The 23047-nt window shown below is 31.8% G+C and overlaps 1 protein-coding gene across 1 annotated transcript; it reads left to right on the top strand.

Annotated features, from left to right (window-relative positions):
• Positions 1–575: 575 nt before the first annotated feature.
• On the top strand, positions 576–22359 carry LOC138709862 (general odorant-binding protein 56a-like). The gene is made up of 7 exons (XM_069840619.1): positions 576–784; positions 4567–4630; positions 11083–11144; positions 11254–11289; positions 16302–16425; positions 18466–18533; positions 21665–22359. Exons 1-7 carry the CDS (start codon positions 722–724, stop codon positions 21674–21676), a joined length of 429 nt encoding a protein of 142 aa, XP_069696720.1. The 5' UTR covers positions 576–721; the 3' UTR covers positions 21677–22359.
• The last annotated feature ends 688 nt before the right edge of the window (positions 22360–23047 follow it).

Below are 23047 nucleotides of genomic sequence, written 5' to 3'. Positions count from 1 at the left end.
TCGCTATACTTAATAAACGACCCATTTATTGACAGTCTTGGTATGGTTTTGTTGTCAATTGTACTGAGTAAGCGCTGATGTTCCATTATTATTGCCTGCGATTTTCCTGGGTTTAACTTCAGTCCAAACCTTTTTGCCCACAGATAGAGAGAGTTTAGGTAGCTAAGCTGAACAGTATAAGAGTAGAAAACATTTCATTGATTTCAGTTTGATATTTCGCATTTATCTAAAAAAATTATTACATTTTTTATGGTCAGTTGATCCCTATATACCTCGCAACTGACAACTTTCGAAGGAGAACGTTCACATAATCGAGTACAGTTAGAACACCTCGTTTAGTTTCGTAATCGCCATACGAGGGAAGGACAATGAACTGTTTAGGTACGAGTTAAGGACCTTCGAATTCAGTTAAAGCAGGTCAAACTGATGGGATGGCCCGACCCATTGTTGCAGTTACGCTACAGTGAATTCTGTTAGCTGTTCACACACACACACGTGTATTTATTGTGTTAATGGTCACGCTAGTGATTGTTTTCTGTAGGCTGCTACAGTTTTTCATTGCCTGTTGTACACATCTGCCGGAAACCGCCGGACTCCATGATTGATGTGATCCAGAAACAAATATATTATAACATGTAGAAAATTTTAGTGCGAAGTTTAAATTTTGTATGGAGAGATAACAGTCATTGCAGTGAAGGCTGCCACTTCCTCTGGGAAGAAGATGGGAAAGAAGTACTGGACTATATTCTTCACTCTGGCCTGCTGTTGTTATGTTGTTGTACCGGTAAGTTGTTAAACGCTTAGTGAGAAACAAAATGTACTGTGAAGACTGAAGTATGCAATCTTGTCACATCTAAAATAACACAAGTAACTTAGTAAATAACAATAAAAACAGAACTAATGTAGATCGAAAACAGACATACAATTTCAACATTTCTAAAATCGCTCATGTAACAGAGTTAATTTTCAGAAATAACATCCTCTACAATAAAATATTATATTATTTGTCAGTTTAGCACAGCGATTACTGTAGGAGGAATAAATCATTCGCTGCAAAATTAATATACATTAACAATTTTATTTGTAGATAATGATATTCTTTATTGTCGCATGAATATTATTCATTTTCGTTACTCATATTTTTTTTTTAAAGAGACGAAACCGTGCTTCCAAACCTCGGCTTTCAAACCGCGATCGAGGTCTGCATCCTTATGAGATTTCTGAAATGAAGTCGAGACGCTGTTTGAGACGAAACCGAGGTTCGTGAGTTTAATATATGACAACGCAGCTAAGAATCTATTTTTATTCTTGTAAACAGTCGATATTAGAAAAAAATGAACATCAGGATTAATATTTTTATTGAATTACAGTAATAAAAATAACCAGTGCTCTAACATTAAATACCTTACTCTATGCCGATGATCAAGTCATAATTTCCAATTCAGAGGATAATTTACAAAGATTAGATTAGATTAGATTTATTTATTTAACCTGGTAGAGATAAGGCCGTCAGGCCTTCTCTGCCCCTCTACCAGGGGATTACAACTATAACATGAACAATAAGATTACAATTAATATTAAATTTACAATTACAATTACAATAAAAATTAAAGTACGACAAGAATACCTGATTAATGAAAGCTAGACATTTTATCATAGAAGTTAAGAACAAAGAATATTTTTGTATTTACTAAATTACAAATTAAACCTACAATAACAAAATTCTATAGTGATGAAATTACCGGATATTGAGATATTTTGTGGTAGATTAAAAGAACTATTTACAAGAAACCATGTCTGAACGAGTCTCAATTACTGACCAAGTGCCTAGTAAGTTTGCGTTTGAATTGAATTTTATTTCGACAGTCCCTGATGCTAGCAGGTAACGAATTCCAGAGTCTTGGCAGGGCTATTGTGAAAGAGGATGAGTATGAGGAGGTGCGATGGGATGGTATTGTATACATTAAATAAAATATTAAAAGATTTTGGGATGGAAATTTCAGCACAAAAATCAAAAGTAATGGCATTTTTAGGACAAGACCCAGTCAGAAGTAAGATAATACACAATAACCAATGCCTCGAACAAGTGCAAAATTTCAATTATCTGGGTTGTGAAATATCTTATCAAAATGAAAAAGATGTGAACAAGAAAATTACCAAATTTACACAAATTCTAGGAATAATAAACAATGCATTAAAAGCTAAATTAGTACAAAAATCTACAAGAATAAAAATATATAATACACTAGCATTACCCTCCCTTTTATACGGAAGCGAGATTTGGTCATTAAAGAAAAAAGACGTGAACAGAATCAAAGCAACGGAAATTAAATTTTTGAGGAGGACAGCAGGATATACTCTTTTAGACCGAAAAAGGAATGAAGAAATTTTAGAACAATTAGAAGTAGAGTCAGTAGAAGAAAAAATCAGCAGATACAAATTCAATTGGCTAGATCATGTAAGAAGAATGGAAAATTCAAGAATCCCAAAAATTATGATGCAGTATAAACCTAGAGGACATCGTCGACCAGGAAGACCTTTAAGAAGACTGCTAGATGGGGCCGAAACAGGTCTACAGAGTCCTAATTCGTGAAGGATGATGATGATGATGATGATGATGAATTACAGTAAGTCACATTATTTTTTTCTCAGCTAAGATATTGTTATATTTACTTTTTTTTTTTTAAGAAGGTGATAAATTTTATTTAACTGCATCTCAATTACCTACCACATTTTAAAGACATTATATTAATTAAAGACAATAATATTACAGCATTAAAAGGAAACGATGTTTATAAAAATAATTACACACATAGAAAGTGATGTTCATCGAATATGCTGGCAGTAGGATTCTGTTTTGGGAAGTCTGAGGTTAGGTCTCCGATTTCCTTAGTCCCTCCAAGTAAAAGCCGAACAGAAATTTAAATCTGTCAACAGCTGATTGCTTTCAAATCTTCCTCCGAGTCTAATCTATGTTCAGTAATATACTGAAAAAAGTATCCAGTCCAAATTGTCCAATTATTTTCAAACTAAGTCTAAAAATCCATATTATATTTCTTACCATATCACTTTAATTAGGCCTATATGAAATCTCCCTTTAGGATAATAGAGTTGTTACTCTATATACAGTTTTTAAACTGCAAAGAAAAGCAATACTTACTTACTCTCCCCATGATGCTCAGTGTGTACCACTCTTCATGAAAGAAGACATTTTGACTGTAATTAATCTATGTGTTTATTGAAACTAAAAAAAATTTTTTTTTATAAAAGGTATTATTATTATTTTAGATTTTAACTATGATTTTTTAAACCTGCACTGGTTTATATGGAAAATACATTTTTAAATATGATTATGAGTTTTTACAGCTTTATTTCCCACCTATGTACCATGTGTTCCAAGGTACAAGAGGATATGTTACAAGGTACATGAACCTGTTGTACCATTGAACACATTACATATCCCGTCATTTAAGTAACAATTGCTACAGATTTCCGATTTATGAGTAGCCTATGCAATCAGATACAAAAGATTTTAACTACTGTATTTATTTCTAACAGACTTTGCGCTTCTTCTGACGGCTTATTAAAGAAAGTAAAGCACATAAAATCAAAGCAATATTTAGACTTATCCAATCTGACATGAGGCTTCTGCGGACCTTCCGAAAAATAACTGAGGAAGATTGTAGTGAAGTGCTCTGTGTGGAGTGTAGCATTGTATGGGGTAGGAAGATGGACATTACGACGAAGTGAGGAGAAGCGAATGGAAACATTTTAAATGTGGATATGGAAATAGGCAGACATATTAAGAAATGAAACTGTGCTGGAAAGAGGGGATGAAGAGAGATTTTTATTGAAACTGATCAGGAAGAGAAAAAGAAATTGGTTGGATCACTGGGTGAGAAGAAACTGTCTACTGAAGGATGTACTAGAAGGAATACTGAACGGGAGAAGAGTTCGTGGCAGAAGAAGATATCATATGATAGACGACATTAAGATATATGGATCATATGTAGAGACTAAGGAGAAGGCAGAAAATAGGAAAGATTGGAGAATGCTGGGCTTGCAGTGAAAGACCTGCCCTTGGATACAAAACTATGAATGAATGAATGAATGAATGAATGAATATAGGCTGTTAGTGAACGACACCGAAATATTTTACCTGAGTGTAAAAAGATTCTAGACGAGCAACAAGCTTTACCGAGGAATTATACGAATATAATTAATCGTTTATTATAAATGTGCATAACTGTAGGTTTTCATGACCCAAGTACCGAGTGTGTGTGTAAACGATGCGACCGAAAGTGTGAAAGAGTCAGGCAATGCACAAGAAACACTGACATAGCTGTGCCAATCAGTACAGAAAACCTTGCACACAGTGCGCGATTCCTATTATTAATAGTTTACTGCTTTTAAGTTGGTAATAATTTATATTAACTGGAAATGATCGATTTTTAACTACTATATTAAGTTAGCAGTTATTAGTCGGTATTATTTAAATGTTCATCGGAGTAATTGGTACTTTCTTTTAATTAATCCTTTCCAATCAGTTTTTATAATCTGTTACAGACGGGAGATGATCACCTGAAGAAAATGATGGAAGAATGCAAGGAAAAAACTGGAGTACCTGACGGTGAGAAGCGAAGTTTATCTCTCTTGTATACCATGCACTGACACAAAAACTGTATGAAGAAGTAAAAGAAACTCTGGAGAAATATATTTAAGTGAAGTGATGGAAAGTGGTATGCCTGTGTCTTATAGTATTTCTTTGAGATTTTATAATAAAGTCCGAAAGTACAGCTTAGAGACAGGAATCTTGACTCATTCATTTTGTATGTATCAATTTATTTACACTGCAAGTGGGTAGCATCCGGTGGCAGTGGTATATACAATATAAACAATACACAATAATATGATAAACAATACACAATAAAATGATAAACAATACACAATAAAATGATAAACAATACACAATAAAATGATAAACAATACACAATAAAATGATAAACAATACACAATAAAATGATAAGCAATACACAATAAAATGATAAACAATACATAATAAAATGATAAACAATACACAATAAAATGATAAGCAATACACAATAAAATGATAAACAATACACAATAAAATGATAAACAATACACAATAAAATGATAACCAATACACAATAAAATGATAAACAATACATAATAAAATGATAAACAATACACAATAAAATGATAAGCAATACACAATAAAATGATAAACAATACACAATAAAATGATAAACAATACACAATAAAATGATAACCAATACACAATAAAATGATAAACAATACATAATAAAATGATAAACAATACACAATAAAATGATAAACAATACATAATAAAATGATAAACAATACACAATAAAATGATAAACAATACACAATAAAATGATAAACAATACACAATAAAATGATGAACAATACACAATAAAATGATAAGCAATACACAATAAAATGATAAACAATACATAATAAAATGATAAGCAATACACAATAAAATGATAAACAATACATAATAAAATGATAAACAATACACAATAAAATGATAAACAATACATAATAAAATGATAAGCAATACACAATAAAATGATAAACAATACACAATAAAATGATAAACAATACACAATAAAATGATAAACAATACACAATAAAATGATAAACAATACACAATAAAATCATAAACAATACACAATAAAATGATAAACAATACACAATAAAATGATAAACAATACACAATAAAATGATAAACAATACACAATAAAATGATAAACAATACACAATAAAATGATAAACAATACACAAAATGATAAACAATACACAATAAAATGATAAACAATACACAATAAAATGATAAACAATACACAATAAAATGATAAACAATACACAATAAAATGATAAACAATACACAATAAAATGATAAACAATACACAATAAAATGATAAACAATACACAATAAAATGATAAACAATACACAATAAAATGATAAACAATACACAATAAAATGATAAACAATACACAATAAAATGATAAACAATACACAATAAAATGATAAACAATACACAATAAAATGATAAACAATACACAATAAAATGATAAACAATACACAATAAAATGATAAACAATACACAATAAAATGATAAACAATACACAATAAAATGATAAACAATACACAATAAAATGATAAACAATACACAATAAAATGATAAACAATACACAATAAAATTATAAACAATACACAATAAAATGATAAACAATACACAATAAAATGATAAACAATACACAATAAAATTATAAACAATACACAATAAAATTATAAACAATACACTATAAAATGATAAACAATACATAATAAAATGATAAACAATACACAATAAAATGATAAACAATACACAATAAAATGATAAACAATACACAATAAAATGATAAACAATACACAATAAAATGATAAACAATACACAATAAAATGATAAACAATACACAATAAAATGATAAAAAATACACAATAAAATGATAAACAATACACAATAAAATGATAAACAATACACAATAAAATGATAAACAATACACAATAAAATGATAAAAAATACACAATAAAATGATAAACAATACACAATAAAATGATAAACAATACACAATAAAATTATAAACAATGCACAATAAAAAGATAAACAATACACAATAAAATGATAAACAATACACAATAAAATGATAAACGATACACAATAAAATTATAAACAATACACAATAAAATTATAAACAATACACAATAAAATTATAAACGATACACAATAAAATGATGAACAATACACAATAAAATGATAAACAATACACAATAAAATGATAAACAATACACAATAAAATGATAAACAATACACAATAAAATGATAAACAATACACAATAAAATGATAAACAAAACACAATAAAATTATAAACAATGCACAATAAAATGATAAACAATACACAATAAAATGATAAACAATACACAATAAAATGATAAAAAATACACAATAAAATGATAAACAATACACAATAAAATGATAAAAAATACACAATAAAATGATAAACAATACACAATAAAATGATAAAAAATACACAATAAAATGATAAACAATACACAATAAAATGATAAACAATACACAATAAAATTATAAACAATGCACAATAAAAAGATAAACAATACACAATAAAATGATAAACAATACACAATAAAATGATAAACGATACACAATAAAATTATAAACAATACACAATAAAATTATAAACAATACACAATAAAATTATAAACGATACACAATAAAATGATGAACAATACACAATAAAATGATAAACAATACACAATAAAATGATAAACAATACACAATAAAATGATAAACAATACACAATAAAATGATAAACAATACACAATAAAATGATAAACAAAACACAATAAAATTTAGAATACACAATACAATTATACAATACACAATACAATTATATAAACAATACAATTTAACACAATAATTACAATTAATAATAAAACATAAAATAACCTAATTTTACAATACAACCTACATATGTATAGGCCCTACATAAGTTTCAATAGTCTTTCACTTTACTCTCATCTCACTCACTGTAGTGGCACTATGACGCATTTCACTGACACTTTAGGACACATTTCATTGACACTATATAACGCATTTCACTGACACTATAGAACACATTTCATTGACGCTATAAATTATCACTGATCGGAACTATTCGCTGCACTGTAAAACCATAACTTCACTGACTCACCTCGCTTCACTGATACAACAGTTCAAATAAGTCAAATAATTACACCCTTATGCATACTTATAAACAGAACTACATTTAAACTAAACATTTCTAGTCTAAGGCCCTCTTACACGGTATTTTTAAATAATTTACAATTCAAACCAAGGAAGTAACTCGTCAGGCTAAATAAATACATGTCAGCTTAAAAAATTAAATGTTAAATGTCACCTTAATTTTAGTTTACACTTTATACATAACTTTTTAAGTTCTTCTGGAATCTCCTTAAGGAAGGACAGCCCTCAAAGACCGCTCCAGGTAGGTCATTCTAATTATTTATAGTTCTATTTAAAAATGAGAATTTACCTACATCCGTTTTCTGTTTCCTACATTTTATTTTAAAATCATGATCGTTCCTACCATAGTACGTTGGCTTCTCTAACCGAGCCGTTATGTCTACCCATGCTTTCTGACCTACAATACTCATGTAATTGGTAGCAAATCGCTTACGGTTCCTTCAATTATGAGCAAGTGGAGAGAGTAAACTTAAAGGATTTCATAACGAATAATTAACAAGTGAAAACGTCGATGTAGACTTGGTGTTCATTGTAAGACAATTCAGGCATAGCTTGTCCAAACCTCTCAAAATTGTTTACTTTGAATTACAAAAACTTAAGTTCACAGCTAAACGCCAATTCATTTCAAATGTACTTGAGAACAGTTCCTGTGACCGTACAGTAAATAAAGGAATGATTTCTGATCTTCTTAATTGCTTGTAAACTTTGCTTCGATTTGAATCGTGAATTTTGTTGACTACATTTTACTGTATCTATAATACCCTGGTGTTTATCGTATTATTTCTGAACTATCATGTAGTCACTCATAGTATAATCATTATGTGATTTTAAACGCGAATTTTGTTGATTACACTTTACTGCATCTATAATATCCTGATGCTTGCAGTATTATTTGAGCCGTACAGAGAAGAAGTGGTGTAAGTCAAAAATGGGTAATGAGGGTTAAAGTAAACATTCTGTAAAATACAGCGCAAAGTAGCAATTAATATTCAGTTTATTTAAACTATTAGTAGCCAGTGGATAGCAAGAAGGACATATTATTGCTACTTTGCGCTGTATTTTACAGAACTTTTACTTTAAACCTCATTATTCAATTTTGACTTACACCACTTTTGCTCTGAACGGTTCATTTGTGAACCATTATGTAGTCACTCACAGTATTAATAATAATCATGTGATTTGAATCGGGAGGTTTGTTGATTGCACTTTACTGTATCTACAGAGTGTATCCGAGGTGGTGATACAAACTTTCAGGGATTATGGGGAAAGGCACATATATCAATTTGAGATAAAGAACCCTGGTTCGAAAATGACCGAGTCCAAAATTACAAGAAAAAATAGTTCTGTGGAAATGAAATAATTTTGTTCCTCTGTACACCTTATTTATGTGTATTTATCTGTACATCTTACACATACTGTATTCATCTGACGTTGTTTACGTTGTCTACTTACAGTATTCCATTCAGTGCGCTGTCTGAGGGATGGGGACAGGAAACTACACTAAAGCAATGCAGATAGCGTAATGTGTAACGGACATGGTCGGTCCTGATATGCACATCTGTAGACAGCAGTGTATGTGTACAAGTTGCAGTGTCCAGTCGATCAGTCCTAGTGAAATGGAGGAGTACACGAGAGTGGAATAAACAGACCTGATTTTCGAATACGGATGAGCCAATGGGAACAGTAGACAAGCTCACAGATTGTATCGGGACAAGTACCCACGTAGGAGACATCCGGCCCATATCATTTGTCCACGACTGTTCCAAAAGTTAAGGGACGAAGGGCACGTGGTGGGAAATTACAATTTCATTTCCACACAACTATTTTTGCTTATAACTTTCGACTTGGTCATTTCCGGGACAGGGTTCCTTATCTCAAATTGATACATGTGCCCTTCGCCATCATCCCTGAAAGTTTGTAACACCACCTCGGAGACCCCCTGTATAATATCGTGATGCTTGCAGTATTATTTGTGAATCATTATGTAGTCAATCATAGTATAATAATCATGTGACTGAATCAGGAATTTTGTTGATTGCACTTTACTGTATCTATAGTATCCTGATGCAGTATTATTTGTGAATCAATATGCAGTCACTCATAGTATAATTATCATGTGATTTGAATCAGGAATTTTATTGATTGCACTTTACTGTTTCTATAATATCGTGATGCTTACAGTATTATTTGTGAACCATTATGTAGTCAATCATAGTATAATAATCATGTGATTGAATCAGGAATTTTGTTGATTGCACTTTACTGTATCTATAGTATCCTGATGCAGTATTATTTGTGAATCAATATGCAGTCACTCATAGTATAATTATCATGTGATTTGAATCAGGAATTTTATTGATTGCACTTTACTGTTTCTATAATATCGTGATGCTTACAGTATTATTTGTGAACCATTATGTAGTCAATCATAGTATAATAATCATGTGATTGAATCAGGAATTTTGTTGATTGAACTTTACTGTATCTATAGTATCCTGATTCAGTATTATTTGTGAATCATTATGTAGTCACTCATAGTATAATTATCATATGATTTGAATCAGGAATTTTGTTGATTGCACTTTACTGTATCTATAGTATCCTGATTCAGTATTATTTGTGAATCATTATGTAGTCACTCATAGTATAATTATCATGTGATCTGAATCAGGAATTTTATTGATTGCACTTTACTCTATCTATAATATCGTGATGCTTGCAGTATTATTTGTGAACCATTATGTAGTCACTCATAGTATAATTATCTTGTGATTTGAATCAGGAATTTTATTGATTGCACTTCACTGTATCTATAATATCGTGATGCTTGCAGTATTATTTGTGAATCATTATGTAGTCACTCATAGTATAATTATCATGTGATTTGAATCAGGAATTTTATTGATTGCACTTCACTGTATCTATAATATCGTGATGCTTGCAGTATTATTTGTGAATCATTATGTAGTCACTCATACTATAATTATCATGTAATTTGAATCAGGAATTTTATTGATTGCACTTCACTGTATCTATAATATCGTGATGCTTGCAGTATTATTTGTGAATCATTATGTAGTCACTCATAGTATAATTATCATGTGATTTGAATCAGGAATTTTATTGATTGCACTTTACTGTATCTATAATATCGTGATGCTTGCAGTATTATTTGTGAACCATTATGTACTATAACCATAGTATAATAATCACGTCCATTTGATGCAGATAAAGCTGCCCTTGTTATCAACACCACATCGATCGAGGAAGAGCTGAGTGAAGATGAAAGAGTGAGTTGGATAATCGATTGTGTATTTTCTTAAGAAGACATTTTGGTACTAAGATTAAGATACTGATCTTGTGGACTGAGTACTATGATGTGCTTTCTTCTCTTTTCAGTGCTTCGCAGTTTGTTTGCTAACGAAAGGAAATGTGGTAATGTTAACTTCTTCTTCTTATGAAAGTGGATTCCACTCCAGACGCAAGACAGAGAATAAAGTGAAAGTTATTTATACCTCCCATCTACTTAATTTAATCACTCCCTTAAAAGCATATCTCAGGGAACAGCTTTAGCCGCGTACAGAAATCTGTTTGTCAATATCGTCTCTCTTAATTGTCTTTAAACGAACAGAGTAAACTTTAAACAAAGACTTTGAAAATACGTTGTTATCATATGCAGAAAATTAAGTACAACTTAGTACACAAAACATTGCATTGTACATTAGATTTAGTGTCTTACTTTGCGAATATTCCACTTAACTTCCACAACATTTTTTTTTCTTTTTTTTTTCCACTTTTTGTCTTATGTTATCAATGCCTTTTAGATATACAGAGTGTCCCAAATTGATGTATACACATTTTGAAACACTTTTCTCAGCAACGAGATGAGACATAAATACGATTTTTTTTGCGGTTTTGTATTCCTTAAGTCCGTACATGTTCAAAATGGCCCCCTTCCGCCACAGTACACTCCCAACAACGACGTACAACAGAGCGACATACCAACTGGATTGCTGCTAATGGAGTATCATTACAGGCATGTTCAATCTGAACTGTCAGTTCCTCCAGTGTTTGTGGTTTTGTGGCTTACACTGTGACCTTTAGAGCTCCCATAGGTACAAGTCTGGAGGGGTTAAATCCGGAGATCGAGGCGGGAACTCCGCAGCACTTCCTCTTCGTCCTATCCATCTCTGATTGTGTGTGCGATAGAGAAAATTTCTCACATTGACATAAAGTGATGTGTGAATATTCCACTTAACTTACACAGCTCCATGTATTCAATGTCCTATTCATTTCTTATTGTTTTGCGCATGTCATTTGATATCGCTATGGCAACGCATGTAAACCTAAATTTCCCACTGTTAAGATACAGTTCATATTAATACAGTTTCCTTATTTTGATACATCTGTTCTTTATTTAAACTTTAAATTAGGGAGGATGTTTTGCCGCACTCTGTATTTGATATAACGGTTATACCGCAGAGATTCGGTCCCCAGAGCCTCGTTTGTGAGAACGGGTTGTACCACGGGAAGGTGAGGATGGGTTTTGGGTAGGAGAGGTTATAAGATTGCACGTCACTACCCTTTTACAACCCATGCATAGATATATACGTAATAAAATTAAAAAAAATATATGTAGACGTAAGTAAAATCTTCAAGCTTTATTCAATTTATTTATTTTACACTGATTCTGATGTAACAAAAAAGAGCTTAAACACTTCATTTTATAAGATCAACTACTGACTGTCTTAATTGTTTGAGACCTATTGATTGTCACATTTTACATCTGTTGACAATAACATTTCAGACATATTGATTGTCAAATTTTCTTTACACCTATTGATTGTCACGTTTTAAAGATCTATTGATTGCCACATTTTAGACCTACTGATTTTTAGGCCTACATTTTTAAGATCTATTGACTGTCACATTTTTAGACCTATTGATTGTTAGGCCTACATTTTTTAAGTCTACTGATTGCCACATTTTTAGACCTATTGATTTTTAGGCCTACATTTTTAAGATCTATTGACTGTCACATTTTTAGACCTATTGATTGTTAGGCCTACATTTTTAAAGTCTACTGATTGCCACATTTTTAGACCTATTGATTTTTAGGCCTACATTTTTAAGATCTACTGACTGTCACATTTTTAGACCTATTGATTGTTAGGCCTACATTTTTAAAGTCTACTGATTGCCACATTTTTAGACCTATTGATTGTTAGGCCTACATTTTTAAAGTCTACTGATTGCCACATTTTAGACCTACTGATTTTTAGGCCTACATTTTTAAGATCTACTGACTGTCACATTTTTAGACCTATTGATTGTTAGGCCTACATTTTTAAAGTCTACTGATTGCCACATTTTTAGACCTATTGATTTTTAGGCCTACATTTTTAAGATCTACTGACTGTCACATTTTTAGACCTATTGATTGTTAGGCCTACATTTTTAAAGTCTACTGATTGCCACATTTTTAGACCTATTGATTTTTAGGCCTACATTTTTAAGATCTACTGACTGTCACATTTTTAGACCTATTGATTGTTAGGCCTACATTTTTAAAGTCTACTGATTGCCACATTTTTAGACCTATTGATTGTTAGGCCTACATTTTTAAAGTCTACTGATTGCCACATTTTTAGACCTATTGATTTTTAGGCCTACATTTTTAAGATCTACTGACTGTCACATTTTTAGACCTATTGATTGTTAGGCCTACATTTTTAAAGTCTACTGATTGCCACATTTTTAGACCTATTGATTGTTAGGCCTACATTTTTAAAGTCTACTGATTGCCACATTTTAGACCTACTGATTTTTAGGCCTACATTTTTAAGATCTACTGACTGTCACATTTTTAGACCTATTGATTGTTAGGCCTACATTTTTAAAGTCTACTGATTGCCACATTTTTAGACCTATTGATTTTTAGGCCTACATTTTTAAGATCTACTGACTGTCACATTTTTAGACCTATTGATTGTTAGGCCTACATTTTTAAAGTCTACTGATTGCCACATTTTTAGACCTATTGATTTTTAGGCCTACATTTTTAAGATCTACTGACTGTCACATTTTTAGACCTATTGATTGTTAGGCCTACATTTTTAAAGTCTACTGATTGCCACATTTTTAGACCTATTGATTGTTAGGCCTACATTTTTAAAGTCTACTGATTGCCAATTTTAGACCTACTGATTTTTAGGCCTACATTTTTAAGATCTACTGACTGTCACATTTTTAGACCTATTGATCGTTAGGCCTACATTTTTAAAGTCTACTGATTGCCACATTTTTAGACCTATTGATTGTTAGGCCTACATTTTTAAAGTCTACTGATTGCCACATTTTTAGACCTATTGATTGTTAGGCCTACATTTTTAAAGTCTACTGATTGCCACATTTTAGACCTACTGATTTTTAGGCCTACATTTTTAATATCTACTGACTGTCACATTTTTAGACCTATTGATTGTTTGGCCTACATTTTTAAAGTCTACTGATTGCCACATTTTTAGACCTATTGATTTTAGGTCTATTTTTTAAGATCTACTGACTGTCATATTTTAGACCTATTGATTGTTAGGCCTACATTTTTAAGATATATTGATTGCCACATTTTAGACCTATTGATTTTAGGCCTACATTCTTAAGATCTATTGACTGTCACATTTTTAGACCCATTGATTGTTAGGCCTACATTTTTAAGATCTATTGATTGCCACATTTTAGACCTATTGATTTTTAGGCCTACATTTTTAAGATCTACTGACTGTCACATTTTAGACCTACTGATTGTTAGGCCTACATTTTTAAAGTCTACTGATTCCACATTTTTAGACCTATTGATTGTTAGGCCTACATTCTTAAGATCTATTGACTGTCACATTTTTAGACCTATTGATTTTTAGGTCTACATTTTTAAGATCTATTGACTGTCACATTTTTAGACCTATTGATTGTTAGGCCTACATTTTTAAGATCTGTCCGGAATTTAATGTAATTTGAAGTATTTACTATCATTGTTTGTATTTCTTGTATGCGTATGTATTCTCTGCCAGGTGGAAGAGTATATCCTATGTCCATAATCCTGTAACATTAAATAAATAAGGAAATGAACAATGAAATAAACAAAGTAATAAAATGGATAGATAAATAAATAAATACATAAATAATAAAATCACATAATATTTCCACTTACGCAGAACACATCACAGACTTCAACCACAACTACAGAAATAAAGAAACAGACATGGAAACGATAAACTAGAAACTAAACACACTAGAAGAATAAAAAATTTATAGACATACAAAATCTCATGCACAACACATTCCCAACATTCAATTAAATTTTAGAACTTACACTATTTTCGGCACAACACTATCAACCACAATCACACCCACACCTCTACCCTAGCAAGACATAAGCAAGAAGAAACCATAAGAAATTGCGAGACCTCATTAATGATCTTAAAGATGGCGTAAAGTTGCCGCCGAAACTACTACGCGTATCATTGTCACATGACCGCCACTGTCGCTGTATAAAAAATTTCGTTGGCGATTACGGAGCGCGGGACATTGAGGCGGATCAAAACATTCTGGAAGAGGGATGACGCACTCTGCTAATGCGTGGAATCAACATCTCTTAATTTACAAAGGACGGGTAATAGTCATTGAAGTGAAATACAATAATACTTTCAATAACATAGTAAAGTTAAAAAAGTTATTAATATAACAAAATTTAAAAGGTAATTAGTGATAAGTAAAATATTTTTAATATTCTAGTATGTAAAAATATGTAAAAGTATGTAACATAAAACTTCGAAATAAGGACCTCCTTAGTATGAGTCGCAGACATTTGTTTTAATGTTATTTATTTTATTTTATTCGATTATTTTACTACGCTGTATCAACATCTAGGTTATTTAGCGTCTGTATGAAATGAAGGTGATAATGCCGGTGAAATGAGTCCGGGGTCCAGCACCGAAAGTTACCCAGCATTTGCTCGTATTGGGTTGAGGGAAAACCCCGGAAAAAACCTCAACCAGGTAACTTGCCCCGACCGGGATTCGAACCCGGGCCACCTGGTTTCGCGGCCAGACTCCACAGGTGTGGACCATATATATATATATATATATATATATATATATATATAGAAATAGAATAATTACATACATTTCTGGCTCACTTATAACATAAAACACAAAAGAATATTGAGAGAATTGAACAGTTCAATTTTCATGACGAATTACTAAATATTCCTGAACATCCTTTTCTTAACCTACTGCATTTCAAATCAAGTGTAATAGACCTAAGCTGCAACAAATATTTGTAGAGTAGTAATTAAATATTATTATCAGGAGATATGAAAACAGCTGCAAAGCAATTTAAATTCTATATTTATATCCCAGTGCAGCTACATTATTGTTTCGTTTCAGATTGAAAGTGGAAAGCTGAAGGTAAACGTGCTTCTGCACATTACTCGAGAGGTGTTCAAACGGAACGGCAAGAAACTGGATGAAAATGCGTGGAAAAAGGGAATAACTAAATGCAATAATGAAGGTAATATACACTTTATTATAACTGTACCTTTATTCTCTTTAGATTTGTCTTTCATCTATTCACTGAATAGACTAATAATGTTTAAAATCTGAAGAAGTACATCTGCCAGATAATTATTAACTACAACAGAGCCAAGGGAATAATACATTAGAACCATCTTGAAGCCTTCTTTAATGTAAAAGTATACATGATAACTTCTATACAAAACTTTAGCAAGACAAGTGTGACATAGTAATATACGTTACAAGAGCGGTATGTTGACGTTTTCATGTTCGAGGAAAAGAATGAAAAAACGAAACGTAGTTGAGCTTTTTTAATTTCCGAGAACATGAAAACAAACATACCGCTCGTGTATCGTACATTATTTTGTGCGAAGATCGTTTATTACATACCTGAAAGACGAATTTCTAATTAGTTGCAATGGAATCTCCATGTTGGTTTCTGTTTAATGACGGCAACTTCGGAAAACCAAAATATCTTTCTTCAACATTGTTTCTATAAAATGTGTTCTGTGTTTACTATACTCCAGCAGGCCGTGATACACGTCTGTCTTCCCCCCCCCCCCCAGTCTATAAATGCGAGCTTATAACAAACGGTAAGGTTATGTAATGATTTATTTTTCATTTCAATATTTTAACAATATTATTTATATAACATATTGCAGTAATAACATCGGCATCTGGAATCTCGTTGATTTTTTCACTGCTTCCTTAATGTTACTTGTATCAGGAATGCAATAAGTTTCGTGGAGTAGTAGACTTTACTTAATTTTTGCAAATATTTAAAAATAATAATTAACATTGCAATTTAGGTGAAATTGCAGTGGTAAGTTTCCAATTTATAATTATTACTATGTTAAACGTCTCTAAAATAATATGTTAAAAGCCTAAAGCAGTAAAATGAATGTCGCGCTTAAGCGGTAAGAAGAGGGAAATTGTTGTGTGTGTTACGTTGGGAATACTGAATGTGGTATTTCACACTTACCGCGTATTGGTTCTGTGCGGAAAAGAAACAAATACGCACGATCTCGCACAAAGTAACATTCTAATGATAGTAATGATATTGTGATGTTGACGTAGATGATCAAATAGAATTTTGTGACACTGTGAATCAATCAATATTTCAAATAAAAATTAAACTGATAAAGGAACGTTATTCCAAGACAACACACACGGTAAACTAGAGCTGCACAAAAAGATGAAATAATTGAAAATATATTCATATTAATTAGCGAGGTGTCAAAAAATTACTAACAAGTTTTACATATTACGAAGTAACGAATAATAGTCTGGAAATACAAGGAACGTTACAAAAAAAATACAAAATTGTATGGATATATTTTGTGGAATATACTTTATTGCGATAGAATTGTGGTAAGTGCATTATGAAAGTTAGAAAAGGCTAGATGAAGTCGAGCATTTTCTACTTCCCAGATTCTGTTAGGCACTTAACACATGTGTATTGCATACATTATTTGCACGATCATATTTTATTGAATTACTGTAAACATAAGCTGAAAGTTAGAATTCATAAAACAGTTATACTACAAGTTCTTCTGTATGGCTGTGAAACTTGGACTCTCACTTTGAGACAGGAAAAGAGGCTAAGGGTGTCAGAGAATAAGGTGCTTAGGAAAATATTTGAGCTAAGAGGGATGAAGTTACAGGAGAATGGAGAAAGTTACACAACACAGAACTGCACGCATTGTATTCTTCACCTGACATACTTAGGAACATTAAATCCAGACGTTTGAGATGGGCAGGGCATGTAGCACGTAGAGGTGAATCCAAAAATACATATAGAATGTTAGTTGGGAGGCCGGAGGGAAAAATACCTTTGAGGAGGCCGAGACATAGATGGGAGAATAATATTAAAATGACTTTGAGAGAGGTGGGATATGATTGTAGAGACTGGATTAATCTTGCTCAGAATAGGGACTGATGGGAGACTTATGTGAGGGCGGCAATGAACCTCCGGGTTTTCTAAAAGAAATTTGTAAGTAAGTTAATATTATTATAATTACTGTAATTATTGTTTCAGAGAGCGACACAAAATGTGACAAGAGCTACACTGCTTGGATGTGTTACATGACATTGACTACTAAGTTGGTACGTAAATTGAGGAAAAATTATAAATTATTCTTGGATAGACTAGCCTATAAACACAGTTTTAAAAAGTAATGCATTATTGTAATTAAAATTTAAAGAGGGGTTTTTGGGGCAAAAAACTCAGTCACGTCAAAGCTTGTATTTACAAAAGGAAAATTTTATCGAAACAAAATTTTTATGACTATTGTTATGCCAGTTATGACGTTTTTCATAACATTTTCCAGTGCCATCCTGCAGTTTTTGGTATCTTCTGAAAGAATATATTTTTTATATAATTATCTATCTTTTGTTTTAAAATATGGTTAGGAATACTATGGTAACAAATTCATTTTTGATATATTTTGTCAATCCTTGTTTTATAAAAGGAAATTTTATTGAAATCGACATAAAAAATGTGTTATGAACAGAAAATAAGAGAACTGAGATTCTGAACATTATAGGATTTGGTGACAGAAGACGTACGCAAAAAAGAAATACACATTTTTCAACGAAACTCATCTAAATCGGCCAACTATTTTTCAGTCAACTGTAAGTAAAATACAAGCGAAATTCAGATAACTTGAACATATCAGAGATAATTATAATACCATTTTCTGTTAACAACATATTGTTTTGTTTTGACTTTATCAATTAAACTGGTTTCATAACATTAGGAGTAAAATGATTGAGTCTATCAACCAAACTTCCCTAAAAATATCTGTAAGGTACACGTACCAAATAACGCCACCTTAACACAACAGTCACTTTTGCTCTGGAAATAAGTTATGTACAAACACGAAAATTATGAAATAGAAACTGTAATGTTATCTTTACAAAATAGCACAATGAAAATGGATATATTATATACCGAATAAGAATTAGAACTCAAATAGGAAAACTTTGTAAACTGGCGTTATTAGGAACAGGTTGTCCAATTAACGCCACCTATTTTCTAGTAACCTATACACTTATAATTGTTAATGAATTATTTTTTCTAAGCAACACAAATTGAACTAAGCGACTAAATTTGAGTTTCTGTTAATAAAGGGTACAAAATCACTCAATACTAATGAAAGATTCTTGATCTGAAACTCAAACACCAGATGGATTAGGAAAATGTTTTCCAGTGACTCCTTACTTAAAAAAAGAGATAATATGACACAGTAGAAAGTTATTAAACACAAAAGCATTTACCTTAGTTTAATATGAATGTTTTCCAATAAGTAAAACAAAAAAAAAAAATGAAGTTATGTAAAAAAAATAAGAGTTTGATAAGCAATTGAACCAATATCATCACTGCAACATTTGTAAGTTGAAAGCTTAGTGATTTTCCTGATGTTTTCACACTGATGCTGTACTGTCAGCCTTAGTACTAACATAACCTAGAATTTTTTTCTGTAGAGGACCTTTAACGCCACGTGGTGATAACATGACATGTCTGTTTCCCTAACATTTTCAAATTTTATAGATAGCAAATACTTTCTATACATAGAAGAAAGTTTAAGGATCACGAAAATATATAGTTTAATGTAGTTATTATTTGCTCAACACACAAAATAAAATATTGCCTCTTACCTTGATGTAAGAACAGCCATTCACTATCAACACACAACAGGAAAATGATGGAATATAATGTCACTCGTAAATGTCAGCGGACAGCTAGTAACTCATTTCATCACTAGATTGCAAGCGAATGCAGGCTACAGTAGTGCCCTACCGAAAACTTGTGTCGTTAACAAAATTTTAATAGGGTGGCGTTAAAGGTATACATGGCGTTATTTGGCTAAGGGACCTTACTTATTTATCTGAGACACTCTGTACATATGTTGTTGGAATTCATTACCTACAGACGTTAGAGGCTTCCTGACCTTAAATGTTTTGAAGTACATTGTGGAAAATTATATTTTTCATCGCACAGCGCCCCAGGGTTATATATTATAATTCACAGTTGTAACTAGTTCATTAAGTAATCATATAATTTAATTTGCAACCAAATTTCAGCTGGTGTTTAAGTTCGATATTCTCCTGGCCTATTCCTGCCTATTTTCCTGCTTCAAGTTTGACTTATGTGAACAATTTCCTTTCCTGTTAACACATTCTAATGTATATATTTTGATGTACCGAAGTACATATGATATTTCCATGCAGATATTCTGCGTCATCATATGATGAAAGAGTGATGGAACGGAGAAAAATTCTCTCCGGCGCCGGGATTTGAACCCGGGTTTTCAGCTCTACGTGCTGATGCTTTATCCACTTAGCCACGCCGGATACAACCCCGACGCCGTTTAGAATCGTCTCAGATTAAGCTCCATCTCTTGGGTTCCCTCTAGTGGCCGCCCTCTCCACTACGTCATAGATGTCTATGAAAGCAGGACCGAAGTCCATACATGTGTTGAGGTGCACTCGAATGAGTGACTGGTTGGCCGGGATCCGACGGTATGGGCGCCGTCTTAAATCACATATCATATATATCCGGCGTGGCTTAGTGGATAAAGCATCAGCACGTAGAGCTGAAAACCCGGGTTCAAATCCCGGCGCCGGAGAGAATTTTTCTCCGTTCCATCATATGATGACGCAGAATATCTGCATGGAAATATCATATGTACTTCGGTACATCAAAATATATATGATATGCGTAATAAATCACTTGTGATTTAAGACGGCGCCTATACCGTCGGATCCCGGCCAACCAGTCACTCACTCGAGTGCACCTCAACACATGTATGGACTTCGGTCCTGCGTTCATAGACATCTATGACGTAGTGCAGAGGGCGGCCACTAGAGGGAACCCAAGAGATGGAGCTTAATCTGAGACGATTCTAAACGGCGTCGGGGTTGTATCCGGCGTGGCTTAGTGGATAAAGCATCAGCACGTAGAGCTGAAAACCCGGGTTCAAATCCCGGCGCCGGAGAGAATTTTTCTCCGTTCCATCACTCTTTCATCACATTCTAATGTATTTTCCTCTCACCTTGTGCTTGAGTGGAAGAGAAGGCCTTACGATCTTAACCCTACCAGAATAAATATATTATTATTATCATTATTATTATTACTATTAGAGCAAAATTTAACATTAAATAAATAGAAAAATAATTTGCAAATTATCACAGAATATTTATGTGTTTCTTAAATGAGAATTGTTTCTTTACAGATGGAAGAGTAAATACGAACTCGTGAACACAGATTCTTAGTACCAGAGGCTAACATCAAGACCTTTACCTGCATGGCAGACAACTCAAATATTAATTTGTTAAGCTCCCGAGCCCTGAGACATTTGTTGTTGTATTTTTGAAATTCAATATAATTCTACACTAAAAAAAAAGTTACTGGTATGAGGAGAAATGCTGATAAATTCTGCAGGTTACAGTTACGGCACAAATGCAGGTATATTGTACTATACTGCGGGTCTCTGCAAATACATCTTATATCATAATCATGTATGAATTATGGTATAGTGTACTATATTCTCAGGACTCAGGGCGATAAGGAAACTTATTTATTTAAAATGTACATAATATCAAAATATTATAGATTAAAAGAGACGTAATATTGTCAAGTGTTTTAATACTATAATATTTTAATACCATGTACATTTTTACGATTTAATTAAAAACATTGTTGAATAATGACTAACAATATAAGCATACCTATTATAAACTTATTTATAATTATTTATTGTATTTTGTATTTCAGAGATAATTTTCAATGAATTACTAAATTCGGTTAATTTTGCAATTCAATTACAGATATTATAATAATGGTTAAATCATAAAGTAAAGTTAATCTATATTTGTCAATAAATGTGTATTTATTTTCAATTGAATTCAAGGCATTGTAATTTTTAAGTAATAAAATAAACATAATCTATATTTGCCAATAAATGTGTTTCTTTAATTTTTAGAATTTTTTATGGAGACAAACACACTGTCATTAGGCCACTTTACGGACAAGTTATATCGTTTAAGTGTTTTGAGGATATGAAATACTAGGTATATTTTTACCTGACATATTCTGATAAAAATACAAGGATTTTTTTAATGTGACTATTACACTCTTACTACGTCACACTACTTTTGACCAATAAAACGGTACGAAAGGACGTATTTCAACCAATCATGGCTGCTTATAGCACAATTTTATCACGTCCCTAGCATTTGTTTAATTTTATCGCGTCCCTAGCATTTGTTTAATTTTATCGCGTCCCTAGCATTTGTTTAATTTTATCGCGTCCCTAGCATTTGTTTAATTTTATCGCGTCCCTAGCATTTGTTTCTTTGTTTGCCAACATTTGAAACTGCGCTGGTCTGGACGTCAAAAAATATATATATATAAAATTACAAACCACTCCAGTCGATGCACAGCAGTTTCAAATATGACTCGCATTGGCATTCAAGAACAAGAATGAATAAAAATCACTGATCATACCTAAGCATCTTCTGAAATCCGATTTACAAATAAATGAAGAGCACCATTCGGAAATCCTGAATAAGTTGAATACACCATGTAGGCCTAAATCAACGAGTTCCACTTCTAT

Source organism: Periplaneta americana, chromosome 1, assembly GCF_040183065.1.
Source record: "Periplaneta americana isolate PAMFEO1 chromosome 1, P.americana_PAMFEO1_priV1, whole genome shotgun sequence".
In the NCBI taxonomy this organism is placed as follows: domain Eukaryota; kingdom Metazoa; phylum Arthropoda; class Insecta; order Blattodea; family Blattidae; genus Periplaneta; species Periplaneta americana.
Note: the sequence above shows the minus strand (reverse complement) of the source record. Positions and strands in the feature narration are given on the sequence as shown.

Bases quoted from the DNA above. Each gene is read 5' to 3' on its own strand.
- LOC138709862 (XM_069840619.1), top strand. From the start codon at position 722: ATGGGAAAGAAGTACTGGACTATATTCTTCACTCTGGCCTGCTGTTGT. The intron at 4,631-11,082 runs GTGAGAAGCGAA...CATTTGATGCAG, and splicing joins AAAAACTGGAGTACCTGACG to ATAAAGCTGCCCTTGTTATC. The intron at 16,426-18,465 runs GTAATATACACT...TTATTGTTTCAG, and splicing joins AACTAAATGCAATAATGAAG to AGAGCGACACAAAATGTGAC.